Source organism: Lactuca saligna, chromosome 8 (assembly GCF_052625555.1).
Source record: "Lactuca saligna cultivar CGN05327 chromosome 8, ASM5262555v1, whole genome shotgun sequence".
Lineage (NCBI taxonomy): Eukaryota > Viridiplantae > Streptophyta > Magnoliopsida > Asterales > Asteraceae > Lactuca > Lactuca saligna.
The window spans coordinates 89,240,170-89,258,072 of record NC_136424.1 but is presented as its reverse complement, the minus strand read 5'-3'; the positions used below and the strand labels follow the sequence as shown (position 1 = coordinate 89,258,072).

At 33.9% G+C, this 17,903-nt stretch overlaps 1 protein-coding gene across 1 annotated transcript; it reads right to left on the bottom strand.

Moving 5' to 3' along the window:
- Window positions 1–5,593: 5,593 nt before the first annotated feature.
- Window positions 5,594–15,004, bottom strand: LOC145009873 (uncharacterized). The gene is made up of 5 exons (XM_078968503.1): window positions 14,672–15,004; window positions 6,481–6,950; window positions 6,296–6,403; window positions 5,896–6,242; window positions 5,594–5,814 (listed from the first exon to the last, which is right to left on the bottom strand). The coding sequence occupies exons 1-5, from the start codon at window positions 15,002–15,004 to the stop codon at window positions 5,594–5,596; spliced, it is 1,479 nt and encodes a 492-aa protein (XP_078824629.1).
- Between the last annotated feature and the right edge of the window lie 2,899 nt (window positions 15,005–17,903).

The window sequence follows — 17,903 nt, the reverse complement described above, 5'->3', positions numbered from 1 at the left end:
GGGTGAGAGTATCTAGAGGTTTGAGAATGTGTGCTTAAATTCGCAGCTGAACCTTTCTATTTATAGGCTGGAATTGCCTCGTACACGGGGCGTAATTTTGGAGTATTCGGGGCGTACTCACATACGCAGCACGTACGTCGTTACGCTGGGCGTAAAAATGCGTCATGGCTTACGACTCGAGTCTAGCTAAGCGTAGCTTGGGCGGGCCGATGGGACTCGACTCTGGGTCTAGTACGCGGGGCGTACTCCCAGATTACGCGGGGCGTAATCCCTGCTTCCGACTTCTAAATTCCGTAACTTTCGCGTACGAGCTTCGTTTTTCGCGTTCTTTATATCCACGCGTAGGTGAGATTATGCTCTACAACTTTCATTTAGACTCTGTCAGCTAGTTTTGACTTTTTTTTTAATGATATATTTTTAATAGGCCGGGCCTCCTAAAGTTCGTTAAAAATTCATAGGTTCTTTATTCGACGTCAGTTTTCGTTTGTCTTTTATTGTTTTATTACTATTGTGGAGATCTTCAACTCTCATTTAGGTTGCGTTAGCTAATTAACACTCGATTTTCAATTCGAGTTTTTAGCCCTCTACTACCGTTACGAAACTTTGAAAATTTGTAACTTTTTCATACGAGGTCCAATTTGGGCGATCTTTTTATGCACGTTCACCTTTCAACGAGATCTACGACTTTTGTTTAGATACTTAAGGCTAAAATGCATTTTATTATTATTTTACTTTCTACGTCCAATAATGTTTTAACGGCGGGTCGTAAATATACGAGTGGTTATAATTTCTTCAATATAACCCGGTTTTGAGCGTTCTTTATGTTTTTGGAAACCTTTGCATGATATCTAATATTTGATGCATCCCAACTTAGATACTTGAACACTTTATTTTCGAGGTTAATTTCGTTGTTTTTAGCTTTCGAGTGTTTACAATGCTTTTGGGAAAAATAGGGTTGTCACAGCGCATCGCACACATATGATTTCCGCATTTTGAGATCCATGGGATTGTACAATGACATTATTACTATTTTGATGATATGGTTTGACACATGTGACTATGGTTTTATGAATGGAAGTAACTCAATGATGCTCTCTGATAAATTGATTTTATAAATTGTTATGTTAAAAATGAAATTTTTGGTCTTGAAAATTGGGATATTACATGGTTGAGGCCTGTTTTAAACATAATTTCCTTAAAACAAATTCACCTTATATGGGTGTTTGTTACCCATAATACAGTAGCATTAAGTGACTCTTCTAGGTCACACAAACCCTCACTGACCTAGAAAATACCTTGGTTGCTGCAAGAGGCGGCAGAAGAAGCAGCGTCGTAAGAGAGGAAGAGATTGATTTCGTTTTATTCGGTGTCTCTGAATCAGTCACATAGGTGTTGTATTTATACTACACAACTAATTTATAACCCGTGGGAACCACGGTTACAAAATAAATTAAATTTTCATAGTAAAAATTCAAAAATTATTTATCAATTATATTAAATAAATCATTAGTTATAAGATATACCAAATTTTTAAAGTTATTATAACTTTAAATTTAACATATAATTAGAAAAAGTAAATTTGAATTTTAAAGTGTTGCCTAATATATATCTTTCACTTGTGGCATAAGATTAATGAAAAGTTGTATTAGAGTGACACATGTCAAATGGAGATTAAAACTATTGTTTTATTATAATATGGAGATGTAACTGATGTGATTAATATGAAATCGTAATTGTCACAATTAAATAAGACATTTAAGCAAGAAATCAAAACCAAATTCTATGATTAATGGCTCTCAATTTATATTTGTAAACGTTAAACAAAAATAACACAAATGAAAAAGGCCATTGAACTTTTCTAGTTGACCGGTGGGGCATTCATACCCCATATGATGTGCGCATGTACACACAAATTAAATAAGACATTTAAGCAAGAAATCAAAACCAAATTCTATGATTAATGGCTCTCAATTCATATTTGTAAACGTTAAACAAAAATAACACAAATGAAAAAGGCCATTGAACTTTTCTAGTTGACCGGTGGGGCATTCATACCCCATATGATGGGCATTCAGTGAACCCAAGCCAAACCGGCTCGAATGTGAACCCCCCCCCCCCCCTGCGTATGCGTCTAAGAGAGAGCCTTGGTTCCTTAAGTCTTACAAAGTTAGCTAAACTTTATAGTTATAAACAAATTTTCTTCTCGAACTCCCACCAATGTGGGATGATTCATTTTTAATGTGTTTTCGACATATTATATATAAACACGAAGGTGTCATGGAGGAGAACACAAATTTGTCCCTTTTGATTATATCTAAAATTCGAAAATCATGCTTAAAAATAGGAAAACCCCACTTTTGGAAATCGGTGACACCAATTTTCTAAGAGAAAATTGTGACTATTTAGGTTATTTTCCATTTTTGTGGGTATTTTATGGTAAAATCTTTAATAATTGGCTATTCTAGTCATTTTCTCTTTAAATATTAGATCATTTTTAGTAAACTAAACAATGCCTTGAAAATATTTTAAATTTTCATATTTCTTTTATCGCAAGTAGAATATAAGCATTTTTCTATAAAACCCAACACTTCTTTATTTTTATAAATATTTTCAATAATGGAAACGTTTTGAAAAATAATATCTACTCCTTGTAACTTATAGCTTTTAATATATGCATTTATGAATAAAACATTTTCTTGTCACTCATCCAGACGGTGAGCAACTCGGGCGATCGTTCAGGGCCCATCTCTAAGAGGGCAAAAAATTAAGGATATATATATATATATATATATATATATATATATATATATACTTAAATGATTTTTAAGGTTTAAAGTTGATTAAACCTCAAACTAGCATAAAAGATAAACAATTCCGTTTGTTTGTTATTGCTAATTATATGCGTTTATAGTGAAGAATAAATGATATTTTTTTGAATCTTTATGATATTTATCTTTAAAGGGTCATTTTTTTTCTTCTCTCCTCGGGCTCCATATACGTTTGGACCGGCCCTGCCTATAGCAGCCAAATTAGGGACGTAATTAAATAGAAGACGTTTTGAATGTAGAATCAAAAGCCATTACATATGAATTATGATACTGTGGACGCATTTGACTCAAACTTGAAGGTCCACGGTTGAATTCCTCTTCATCATTTACAAGTTGGCTTTTATAATTCTTATCCAATGCCATTTTTTGATTTTTCCAAACTTATTAATATAAGAGATTACATGTATTGATTTTTTAATGTCTTGTTTAAAAGGGCATTGGTTCCTTAAAAAAGAAAATCTTGAAAATTAACTGCTCATATTACTTAGTTTTAGATTGTACTTTTTAACCCTTTTAATGGTATTTATGATTTAATTTGACATTATTGAAAATTATTTAATTGTGAATTTGTCTTTATTAGCTTTGAATTGTAGGTGCTAACATTGTTAAATTGCCTATGTCCCCCAAAATATAAGGAGCGGCCTTGATCGGCACTTTAAATTTCTAAAGGAATAATTTGAATATTTCATTTTAAAGGACGCTACATATGAAAACACCGTAAAACACAAACAAGTATGGATTATTTTCTTTGTCGTGATATTAGGGTATTATTGTTAACTAATATTTATACTTGCTAAAAATGAAGAAGATATGAAAACAACTCGAAAGAGATTAACAAGTGTGAATTATTTGATAACCATCATATTTAGATATTGTGGCAAAACCAATCATTATACTTGCTAAAATTCGAAAAGACAATCATGATTTACAAAGTAATATATCTTAAATAAATAGTTGTTTTGTTATAAAAATATAGGGAAAATGACCTTTGAGGGTAATAAAGTGTTCTATAAGTACTTATTTGGTCCTTTATCTTTTTTTTTTGTCTTTATTATACCACTGTACTCACTAATCATGTTCACCAAAACCCTTGATACCGGTTGTTGTAGGTTACTAGTTATGTGGATATTACGTGGCATTATGTGCGATAAATTGGGCTTATTAATTGCAAAGTTGCAGTATTGCATCGTTCTTGCCCTAGATCGATATGGATGCTTCTTCTTCTTCTTCTTCTTCTTCTTCTATTTCTTCCAAATGAAATGCTGAATTTCAACCTGAAAATCCTTGTTACTGTGGGTTACCATCTCGTGTACGAACTTCACGAACTAAAGACAATCCAGGAAAAAAATTCAGATTGTGCCCTAACTCCATGGTAAAACAAATATTTTTTACTTTACGTTTAATCTTCTTTACGAACCAAATGTTTTTTACTTTCGTTTAATCATCTTTCTTTAACCAATTTGTTACTTTTTTCAAGAATGAAGGACCAAAATGCAAGTTCTGGGAATGGTTGGAGCCTAAAACCCCTGAAAATGAAGTCAATTCTGCGAAGGACAAAAAAGAACTGTGCAATTTAACCCTCAAAGTTTCTATATTGGAAAACGAGATCAACATTTGTAAGATGAAGATGGAACAAGAAAACTTGGTTGTTAGACAAGAGTTTGAAAAACTCAAATGGAAGTTATTTACTCATAAAGTTGTGATGATTGTGTTGTTTTTGTTGTTTGTGTTTAAGAAGTAGTTAGTTTAGCTGTATTCAAAGACTAAATGTAATCCTTAATGTTGTAATTTGTTTGATGTATTAAGACTAAATCTCTTTGATTAATGATAGTTTGATGTTTTGAGTGCTTTCCAAGAAGTATTAATGTGTTTAACATGTTAGTGAATTGGACATGATGCATGGGTAAAATGGTCCATATTAAAGTTGGCAGTAATTAATTGTTAATGTCTTGATGTGATCCAAGGGTAAAATGGTCAAGATTAACCACATTGGATACATCAAACATTTCTTAATGTATTAAGACTAAATATTGCCATTAATCAATTGTTAATGTCTTGATGTGATCCAAGGGTAAAATGGTCCAGATTAACCACATTGGATACATCAAACATTTCTTAATGTATTAAAACTAAATATTAGCATTAATTAATTGTTAATGTTTTGATGTGATCCAAGGGTAAAATGGTCCAGATTAAATTTGGCAGTAATCAATTGTTAATGTCTTGATGTGATCCAAGGGTAAAATGGTACAGATTAAATTTGGTAGTAATCAATTGTTAATGTGTTGATGTGATCCAAGGGTAAAATGGTCCAGATTAACAACAACAATAACATCAAACATTGCTTAATGTATTAATACTAAATCCACTTGATTTATGATAGATAATATAAGATTAAACAATCTATATGCAAATAACCGTACACCAAAGCATATAGATAAAAGATAAAGGTGTAATATTCCATCAGCATGTGCACTATTACAAAAGTAGTGCCCATAGTTGTCCTAATATGTCAAAAGATGTGCCATGTGCCATGATTCTTAAAGTTTTCCCAATTACATAATTACAAGACTAAAAGTTTGTCTTTCCAAAAAAAAAACATAAAAATATTCCAACACCATTGGGTTGTGTCCAGTGCTTCCTTCTTTCTTCAAAACCTTCCTCCTCAACCCTATCTTGGTAATTATTTATGAGTATTTTTGTATCCTCTTCCTAGTTGCAACTGGTTGAGCAGGGACATCAACATTTGGATGTGGATCATCTACTTAAACTGGTTCAGCATGTGGAGATGGATCATCAACTGGTTCAACATGTGGTACTTGAACTGCATCCACTGGATCTGCTTGAATTGGTTCAACATTTAGAGCTGGTACTTGAACTGGATCCACTGGATCTGCTTGAACTGGTTCAACATGTGGAGTTGGTACTTGAACTGGATCCACTGGATCTGCTTGAACTGGATCCACTTGAACCGGTTCCACTTTACCTGCTATACAAATATGTAGTTAATGAGTTGGATGTTCCATTTAAATTATATTGTTTTAATAGCATACCTTTCTCTTTTTACATTTTTTAGGTTTCTTGTTTTTTGGCCTTGAAGTGGATGCTACATCTGCTGGTCTAGTAGGACATGTTGATCTATTATGGCCCCTTTCTCTACAAATAGTGCATTTATTAACTGAACCTGCTTTTGAGATAGTATGCCTTCTTTTCCTCTTGCTTTCCATCTCAGATTGATCCTTTTTCCTTTTAAGGGTTGGCCTTCCTAGTAACCTTCTTTTTTGAGGAGGCAATAGCTTCATGTAGGGAGCTTCAGGCCACATGGAACTACCATTAAGTGGATTAATGGTATGGTTGTAACAAGTCAAGAACATGGTTGTATGGAACCATGGTGCAACATAATCCTCTGCATTCCTGTTAAGGTATTAAATGGCTGCCACTGCATGCACACATGGGATACCTGATACTTGCCAAGATCTACATCCACATGTGTTGTTGTTAAGGTCCACAGCATATCCCTCATTTCCAATCCTAACCTCATCTTTTTGTACCCCAGAAGGTATAACTCCCAAAATCTGTCCACAAAAATAACAAATTCTATTAATCTACTAGATGACATATTAATACATATAAATTACAAGTTATATCATACCTTTGCTGTTTCTTTAACTTTGATATCTTTAATCTTATAGATGGGAATATTTTTAAATTACACCAACTTTGTCCCTCTAGCAGCATTCTATACATCCTCTCCATTGCATAAATCTGAATCTCTTCCAACATGGTGAGGAGTGGTCTCTTCCTAGCAAGATCAATAACAGAGTTGAAACTTTCTAATATGCCATTCTCATAAGCATCACAAGCCCTGTCCACTTTAAAGAATGCCCTGCACCAACTTTTAGGGTCCCTTTCCATGAGGTGTTCATAAGCAAAAGGATCAATTGTTTTTATGGAATTCATTTCTGCCTCAAATTTAGGTTGATTAGTACTTGCAGCAGCTGCCCAAAACAACTTCCTATATTGTTCACCTTTGAATCTTTTCTTGAAGTTAGCATAGATGTGCCTAGCACATTGTCTATGCTCTGCTGCTGGAACTCTTTCTTTGACAGCCTTTACCAATCCCTAAAAGAAACGAGAAATGGATGACATAACAAAAAACATTGAACTCAAACAAAACATAAAAGAAAATATATCTTGTGTTGGTCTGATATGAGGGTCAATCCTGTTGGATTAGTGTCTAAGTCCATAACTATTTTGGTATGTACTTGACCCGATGGTGCATGGTCCTTTTGGGTTGCCTTCACCAAAGCAACTTGATAGGATGAATTATGGAGAGAAATGATTAAATATGATTTATTAATATATTATGAGAATAATATATTAAAAGAGAAATCATATTGTTTAATTAATATTAGTCAAGAATTAATTAGTAATTAGTTTTGTGACTAAAAGAGATTAATTAAACTTAAGGGACTGGAATTGTAATTATAAGATAATTGCAATTTGGGCTATGGATTGTTTCAAATTAAGGAGTGGACAAATTCTATGGGGAAGCCCATAAGGAAATCGTCCAAGGCCTTAATTAAAGGAGTCAATGGGTTGCTTAGGGCTTAAGCATCCAAATTAGGGTTTCCTTGTTAGATAACCCTAATAGCCTCAATATATATAGAACCCTTATGACCCAAAAACGTGGGTAAGCTTTGTTCTAGGGTTTCACATGTTTTTGGGCAGCCTCCATCCTCTCTCCTCTTCATCCTCTTCCTTATGGTGTTTGTGAACCATTAGAGGAGTGACATTTGTGACTCTAAGCTTTCTAAAGTCAATACAAGGAGATTTGGGATTGTTATTGCTACATAACAATCAAGGTATGATCTTAAACCTATTCTCATGATAGTATGATTTCTTGAATGCTAGAATTAGGGTTTATAATATTGGATAACTTGCATATACAATAGAGAAACCTAATATCCGAGCATTAGGGTTTGTATGATCACATAGGATGTTCTTATGACCAAAAACCCATCAGTGGTATCAGAGCCTAGATTGGTTTCTATTGTATTGATGCCTTGTATGTTGAAAAAGTTTGATTTTTGTGGTTCTGCATGATGGACTCGGCGAGTCCCACTGTGGACTCGGCGAGTTGCCCCCTACTCGGCGAGTTCGAGCGTCAGATGGAGCTATTTTCGGGATTTCTTGCTGTTTATCTTTGAGATACTTGCCTTTATCATATTAGATCAATATAAATCCGATTTTATGATATATATGAGTATATTCTTGATCTAATTGAAGATATTTATCAATTAATAAAATATTTGTTTCCTTTTGTGATAATTGATTAATTATTTTGATTAAATTGGTAAATTGTTTTGCAAGAAATCATTAAATATATCAAATATGGATAATTATGTGATTAAATGTTAATTTAGATTATTTGTTACTTGATCCTTGTTATGAAAAGTTTCATATTTTCCCCTTTAGATTTTATAGTTTAAATTTGAACCCAAAAGTTTTGTTGTTTTGAAATTTAAATGGTTGGAACCCTTATGTTTTGAGAAAGGTTTCAAAACTTGCCCTCAAGTTTTGGAATTTAAATTTTGATTAAAAGTTTAAGTTTGATGTATGTTTAAATTCTAAACCCTAATGTTTTGAAATGTTTCAAAACTTGCCCTCAAGTTTTGGAATTTAAAAGTTGATTAAAGGTTTAATTAGGAATGTTAAATTCTAAAACCCTAGTATTGTTTTGAAAAGTTCAAATCACATCCTTATGGTTTTATTAGTTAATTAAGGTGTATAATTAAAAAAGAGGTTTAATAAATCCATAAAAGTTTAGGTTTACAATTTAATTGAATTAAAAGTATAATTGTTAAATTTGACCACCTAGTATTTTAAAAGTGTAAAATACACCCTATACTATATATAACATTAAAAGTCTAACATTATATATATATGTATGAGTAAAAGTCAGTCTTACCGTTAGTAGGCCTCATTCACGAAGCTGGTCTATAAGGGGTGTTTAAGGAAATTGCCTATAATATGGCGATTGAATGGGTATCCACTCTTACCCACCGCACTCTTGACTAGTGGAGGGTCGTTAGCCGAACGGGTAGGATAGGACGAAACCTTCCATTATAAGTATAATGAAATACAAAAGTAACTAAATGTTTTTTTTACAAATTCCCAATCTTAGTTACTTAGGCAAAGTGAATTGATGCAATTCCATGAAATTACACTTTGTGCGCTTGCGAAGACGTTAGTGGAGCGTGTGTGGTTTACCGGCACACTAAATGGTTCTAAGCAAAGGTAGTAAAGGGTGACTCAATGTTTGTCATAGTTCGGTGGAGCGTGTGTGGTTTACCAGAACATCAAATAGGTGACTGTAACATGTGAGGGCACCATGTAAGTTTGCATGGTTATTCACACCCGCTTTGTGATCCTCGGCATCCCAGTCACAAACTAGAGGGGCGTATCGAGATTTAAGCATGCCATTGAAATGTTCAATGAATCTCAAAGGATCTAGGAGTTTTCATAGATTTAAAACTTAAATTTCTTTTTTGTTTTTCATGGTGGAAATTAGTGAATCGTCATTCACTTACCTTCAAATATTTTGCAACTAGATTACGTCATCCCTTTTCTAGGTTGTAGCGTATTGTGTTGGGTCCTAGCCTTAGTATCTCATTTGGGTGATTTACTAAGGACTCAATCAATCAACTAACTTGAATTAGTTTTCTCCTGTTTTGTAGATGTCAAAGTTCGACAACTATGGTCTTCCCAAATCCCATGGAACAAGCATTCCACATGAAGATGGTATTCCAAGATTCGATCGAGGAACAAGAAATCATGCTTCACTTCCTCCACCTCTTCCAATTGTTCTCCCTAACCCACAAGATCGAAGAATTGAAAGGTTCAACATCACTAAAGCCCTATTGGAAATGAAACATGAAGATGGTAAACCCGTGTGTGCCCACGTTCTAGGAATGAAATCACACATTGATAGGTTGATAATGTTGGGTGTGTCATTCCCAAATGAGTTAGCTGTAAATTGGGTTTTGCAGTCACTTCCTGAATCATATAATGAGTTCAAAAGAAAGTCTTATATGATGGATCATGACGACAACCTCACTGACCTAACTTACATGCTCATTGCTGCTGAATTAGAAATGATTTGGCGAAGCAATGGAGCGTATTTGTTGGGAAAGTCAACCGAACATGCTTCCGAGGACGTTCTAAGAGAAGCGACTTGCGTTTGCTGCCAAGAGAAAGGGCGTTGGATAGAAGTCTGCCCCAAGAGCCTAAAAATTCCAAAGGTGGGAGAGTCAAAGAGTATGACTGCACTTCAGGTAAAATCCACTATCTAACTTCGATAAGTTCCTATTCATTGATTCAAAATACATAATGTGATAAGATTGCATTTGAATGTTTTTGTAGGATCGGTGAAAAGAAAGGAAGCTTGGTGAAAAAGCAATATGAATCTAATCACAAGAAATGGATCTTGATCGCATGGACTTGAAGATTAGATTTTGAGCTTAGATAGTTATGATAGAGTTGTTAGAAATTTTCTTTTTGAAATACATAGTTTTCACTGGATTTTGCATTGTAAGGACAAATGTTTTCCGCTGCTTTTATAAATAAAATAAATTTTGGTTTGACTTATTTATTTATTTGTTTACTTCCTTGCAATGAAATCGTTATGAAAAATTGATGTTTTCATATTTCTACAACGAATGGATATGATTCTTGTTTATGTTATTTATGGAAATGTCAAGAATTTACCAAATAGGGAGAGTTTCTCATCGCCCAAATTTCAATCGGACAGAAATTTGGAATCACGCAACTTGGTTGCATGATGAATGAGAAATTTCATGTTTGGAAATTAGACTAATTCGTTGACAAAGTGTCAAGTGAAAGGACTAAGAGATCGAGCACACAAAGTTGTGTGTTGATCAAAGTCTACCACAAGAATAACAAAGATATTCGTCATGATTTACTAAAGGTTTAGTAAATATGATTATACTTATAAGATTAAGTGTAATTATGAATTGATTGAAAAAAGTTTAAATCAATAGCAGCACGAATAAGAAGAATCAAGTAGGCAGAAAGATAAAAGTTTCTCCATCCTAAGAAGAAGGGAGAGTACCTTTTATGCTTTATGATAGGTCTTAATGATTAAGAACCATATCTTAATTGATACTCTAAGTGAGTCTTAGCACAATTGTATGTCTAAGAAGAGAAATCAAGAATTAAAGAAATGGTTAAATCAAAAGGTCAATCATACTTCGTTCCAACAACAAGTCTTAATGTTAAGATTGTAACAATGAGTGAAAAGTATTAAGAAGGTTTATAACATTCATAAAATGTGGAAAGTTGTGATGTCTTGGATAAGACAAAGGCCAACTAGGACCAATTTATGAAGTGTTTTGATAAAAGCTACACTAACTCTTGAATATTTGTTTTGTCAAGAAATGGTTATTGACAAGAGAATCTTATATGTCAAGGAGTCAATGGGAGTCTTAATGGTCTTGAAAGGTTTCTAGAACAAATCAAATAAACCTTATTGATCATCACTAGCGCACGAGTTGAGGTTTACAACTTATCGTGTTGACATTATTTTGTTTATGTGTTGTTTCCAATTGAGTTAATTATGCATGTGAGTTCTATGAATTATGCATGTAAGTTCTATGAGTTCTCATTTTGAACGCATAAAAGGCAAGGCACCTAGATCAATGAAAGCTACATTGATAGGAAAAGGTGAGCTGCTTAACTACTTGGAAGACGTGGTGGGCAGTTGTGCTACCATAAGGCAAGAAAGCAAGATTAAGAAAGTTCGCTCCATATGAGTTTGAATTTGTCGTAAACTTTGGTTTTAACAAATTCACATGGATAGGAACACATACACCATTTAAATCTAAGTGTCATAAGATTTCTTCCCTCATGAAAATGATTGTGAGGAAATGCTTTCACTAAGAAAGATTTTAAGAAGATAGTGATTGTAAAATTGCATTCTCGAATTTGATTATGGTTACGGTATCCCTTTCCATGATTTGAATTGTGAGGTTTGGTAATTAGTCTTAATTGTTTAGACACACATATAAGCTATCTAAGGCAAAGGTGTATAAGTTTAAGAGGCCTTGATAAAAGATTATCAAAGCATTAAGTATTAGAAACATGGACTTAAGAAATTCAATAGGCATTGTTTTTCTAAAAGTTAAGCTGTTTCTGAATACATGTCAAAGCTAGTGGGAGCATAAGTGTTATGTTTTATAATAATCATCATGATAGTAGGAGAATAAATGTTATGATTGTATGATTATTAAGGCACGTATTGCAAGTTGGCAATATTAATTATAGAAAACAAGAGTTATATGTTGCAAAGTCGTAAGGATTGTAAAGTTGTTTTGCTATAATTAAGGGAGAGAATATTATGCTTCGTTTCAAATCTAAAGGCTTAGGTTGAGAAATGTTAATAAATTTAGTCAAAGGTACATAGTGTGTTCTTAAAATTTCGATTATGATTACGGCATTCCTCTTCACAATTCGAATTTTGAGAACATATCAAATAAAACATTATGCATCGTGTCCCATACGCTTCGGGTATATGATCGATTGCAAATGCTTTAATATTTGACCATTCTAAAATTTTCCAAATGTCTAGCGCATTTAGAGGGAAAAAGGACTAGAATCGGTTTTGACTAAAATAATTAAACAACTATCAAAGGACAATCCAAAGTTCGACGAGGATTGGTTGCTTATGAGTAGTTGGAAGCATGGTATTGAATGGACCATATCGACATTATTATGAATAGAAAAGATTCTATTAATAAGTTGTCATTTGGAAAATATGGAAATGTTTCCATATTGGATGGACCATATTGATATTATTACGAATAGATAAGATTCTATTAAGAGTGAGTTGTCATATGGAAAATATGGAAGCGTGTCCATATTGGGAATTGAATATTGAAATCTATGTCTATATTAGAATCTTTTATGCAAAAGGATCGTTGCATAAAATGTTAGAATCTAGCATATTCTATAAGTGACAAGAATTGATATTCTCACATTTATAAAATGGATTAGGAGTTGTGAAATGAGAATGATTGGAAATGTGTTCAATTTGATCTATTTCACAAAGTAAGAACTATAGGTAAACATTGTGTACATGCTAGGAGCATGGGACAAGTGTAATAATTCAAGTAAGAAGTTGATTACCCGAAACGACAAATAATGAGTAATTGATATGGTGATAAATACAAGGAGTTTTATTTATACTCAAAGATTGAGGCCATATGGGATTAGTATTATTCTTGTGTTTCACTTTGCATGTTTTGACTTCCTAAATAATTTAATTGGTTAAGAACAGTAAAATTATTCGAACAGGCCACAGTCGTTCATATGTTGGAAGTAGATATGAATGAAGACTGTCGTGAATTGGTGTGTGGATTGTCTAAAGAGCATTAGACATAAGCAAATGTTTGTTGCAACGTTCATGAGTGCTTATGAATATGAATTTGAGCATTGGATTAAACCCACGCTCACTTGGATCACTCCATGAATTGTATCACAAGTGATTGGTGACGATAACATCTTATATTCTTGAAACCGAGATGTGTGAGTTGTATCTTGCAAATCAGTTGCACATTGATAATATGTAAACGCACCAGTAACTTGGTGTCATAAAACATATTATTGTGTGTGATTCGGTGAGTGAGTACAAGCAAGCATTGTATCAAAGTTTATTCGTTCCTTTTATCTAAAGTAGGATAAAAGCGATATCTTTGGGCCCCTCGATGATTTAGTGATGACAAACGTAAATGCTCGGTCGGGCTACGGCTAATTTGATTTGTTCAATTAGTCAGTCGTCATAAATTGAAGATCGAGAAATAGTACAAAGAGAATGATTAGAAATCATGTCTTAAGATATCTAGAATGGAGGAATTTATGATCCATTATCTAAAGGACACGCGTATCTGATAGGATCAGAGTTGACAGCGGCTTTGGAAAGCTACGATTGCAGATCAGGATCTGAAGTCACACGCAGAATAATTATTAGACTTATCCAAGTGGGAGACTGTTGGATTAGTGTCTAAGTCCATAACTATTTTGGTATGTACTTGACCCGATGGTGCATGGTCCTTTTGGGTTGCCTTCACCAAAGCAACTTGATAGGATGAATTATGGAGAGAAATGATTAAATATGATTTATTAATATATTATGAGAATAATATATTAAAAGAGAAATCATATTATTTAATTAACATTAGTCAAGAATTAATTAGTAATTAGTTTTGTGACTAAAAGAGATTAATTAAACTTAAGGGACTGGAATTGTAATTATAAGATAATTGCAATTTGGGCTATGGATTGAGGAGTGGACGAATTCTATGGGGAAGCCCATAAGTAAATCGTCTAAGGCCTTAATTAAAGGAGTCTATGGGTTGCTTAGGGCTTAAGCATCTAAATTAGGGTTTCCTTGTTAGATAACCCTAATAGCCTCACTATATATAGAACCCTTATGACCCAAAAACGTGGCTAAGCTTGTTCTAGGGTTTCACATGTTTTTGGGCAGCCTCCATCCTCTCTCATCTTCATCCTCTTGCTTATGGTGTTTGTGAACCATTAGAGGAGTGACATTTGTGACTCTAAGCTTTCTAAAGTCAATACAAGGAGATTTGGGATTGTTATTGCTACATAACAATCAAGGTATGATATTAAACCTATTCTCATGATAATATGATTGCTTGAATGCTAGAATTAGGGTTTATAATATTGGATAACTTGCATGTACAATAGAGAAACCTAGATCCGAGCATTAGGGTTTGTATGAGCACATAGGATGTTCTTATGACCAAAAACCCATCAAATCCATGACCAATTCCCATTTCAATATCATATAGTAGGAGGTCAAGAAACCACTTCCATGTTTCCTTATTTTCTACTGCCACCACAACCCATGCAATAGGGAAGATGTGGTTGTTTGCATCCCTACCCATAGCTGCTAACAGTTGGCCTCTACATATACCCTTTAAAAAACAACCATCTACCCCTATTACCCTCCTACATGCTGCAATCCAACCATCCTTCACACCCTTAAAACAAACATACATTTTAGAAAAGTAAGTGGTGGAATCAGGCATGACATCCACATCTATCTTTACTGTTGAACCAGGATTTGTCCTCATTATTTATTCACCATAACTCCATACTTTACCATAATGTTCTATCAAGCTACCCTCTATCTCATCCAAAGCATATCTCCTAGCATTTCTACATTGAGTCACATTAACAATCAAGTTAAACTTTGTACTCACTTTGGCTTTCATTTTCCTTATGCTCATTTTGGGGTTCTTCAAAAGTTGATTTTTAAAATGTTTTCCAATCCATTTATATGTTACAATGGAACCAAGTTTGAAGACTCTTGAACAGTTATGGTCATCAACTAAGGACTTAATCTGGAAAGACCTTTCACTACTCATCCAGGAAACCCACAATCTAAAAGGACAAGAGGGGTTCTTGCTATCTTTACAACATCTCACTAATAACCTCTGACTATCATTTTTCTCATAATAAAGATTGTACCCATTCTTCACTGCATAGTTAGTCAAACAAATTTTCAATTCCATAGGGTTAGAGAATCTCATACCTAGAATTGGCACCATTTTGTCCCATTTCTGGTTCTCATTATGGACAGGGTACACTGGTTTGTCATCCCCATTGTTGGTTTTAACCTCATCAGTTTCAAGCTCATCATTTTTATCCTTAGAAGTACCCGACACCCGGTGTAAGAATTCATCACCAACAGTTTTGTCAAGAGAAGGAATGTAACCATCTGCTTCATGCTCATATGGAATATCATCAGAAAGTTGTGACTCTTTATCATCATCCACATCTGGCTCAGAATAATGCCCTTCATCATCTTCTACTACTTCCATATCAGTCCAATCAAGTACAGGTTCATTTTCGTGGTCTATATACACATTCATTGTTAGACCAACTTCATCACTATAACCCGTTTCAATAAACTCATAGTAGTCAGCATCATTCCCAATTCTCCTAATACCCTATGCCAATGGTTCATTTCTAGTGCAATAATATACATTATCACAACTGCCTTCAATCAACTTTTCAATGAACAACTTAAAATCTTTGAGATCCATTGCACCAAAATCAACATCAGCGATTGAAACAACAACAGAGTTCAAGTAACTAATGGTTTTAGTGCGAATAAACCATTATAATGTACATAAACTGTCAAATACTTACGAAGTTTGGAATCGGAGGCCATCTTCTTCACTATAACACTCGCATTCACCACTTCTCTTCGATTTCATAACTGTATTCTTCGATTAAACCGTAACTGTAACGAGAATTGGGGGTGAAAGAGTAATGGGTTTGCAACATGTCATCTTTACTTAAATGAGATAACCGGCATAACAGGTGATAACCGGTATCGAGAGTTTTGGTGAGCAGGATTATTAAGTTCAGTGGTATAATAAAGACAAAAAAAAAAAGATAAGAGACCAAATGAGTACTTATCTAACACTTTATCACCCTCAAAAGTTATTTTCCCAAAAATATAAGAGTAATTCACATTGTTTTTGGCCTTCACTAAGAATGTCTGACATAATAAGCTAAACTTATTCTTACATGTGATTTAAATGATATGGATCAAGAAGAAGCATCTATTGACTATTAGCAAATTAAATGTGTAGAAAAATTTGTACTTTACCCGTGTACATATTAATTATTAAAATATACTTTTAAATATAAATTATTATTAAAATATTTTCGAATCCAATCTAACACATTAATTATTAAAATATACTTTTAAATATAAATTATTATTCATAAAATAAAAAAGAAAATCATATATAAGAAATATGTAGGTACAAAAGCTGAGAGTTTGTTTAAAAAACTTATGCCACTGCCAGGACTTGAACCTGGGACTCTTGATTTAGAAGAGCCGAGTTTGCCACAGTCTTGAAAGGAATTCTGCTACAGCAACTTTTATGATATTCTTAGCCAGTTAGCCCCATATGTTTATTTATTAGTAAGCTTTAATTCGCCTACGAAAGCAAATACTTACATTTAGGCATGAATTGTGTTTCGTTTGTATTCATCTCGCGCCACCTACGCTTCCCCTTGTTGCGACAGCTCTCCTGTTCCCTTCTGACGCCTCTACTTTCTCGTTTATCTGTGTATTGATTATGTATTCTAATTATTGCAGTTGTATTATGTTTCCCTTATTTAAATGAGTCCGCATCTTTTATGTACTGAGGTTTCCGATGATAACTGTTAATTACAGTCTATTTTTTTTTTTTTAGATAGACAAAACTGCACAAATGATCCATATGGTTAGCTGAAAATTACCACTTTGATCCAAAAAGGTTTGGATTAGCACCGTAGGTCCAAACTTATTATTTTGTTGCGAGTTTGATTCAGTTTTCTATAAATTTTTTCATAATGACTAATTTACCCTTGGTACTTTCTTTTCCTATTTTGTTTATTTATTTAAATGTTTTTTCTGATTAAAAGAAAAATAAAAAAGAATCTCTCTCTCTCTCTCACACACACACACACACTTAATACTCAACAATCCAAACACCTCACCATCGATCAAAGCTGCTGCTTCCTCCCTTCGCCATCCCTATCTCCGTTCACCTCCTTTCTCGGTAACGAGCATCAGCACGACACACGACAGGCAGTTGGGAACACTGCCTACCACCACCATCTTAACCCACCTCCTCCTTCGAATACCATAACCCCTACATCACCGGTGTCGCCTCTCACTCTCTCCAATGGTTGTTCACAAACCGAAGAAGAGGAAGGAATAGGCAAAGCTGCCATCGCCACCTCCCGTTGCTGCTTTCGATCTGCTTCACCCTCCCATGTTCTTCCTGTTTTCTGTTGGATAAAAGAGAGACAGCCAAGATCAATGACTACTGTTGCTGTTTTTCTTCGATTGGGTCTTCGTCTTATCAAATTAAAACCGGGATCGTTGGCGATTTGAAACTACTTATCATGGATCTGGAAATTGGGTCTCGTCAAAATCATCAAGGGTAGGATCAATATGTTTATATG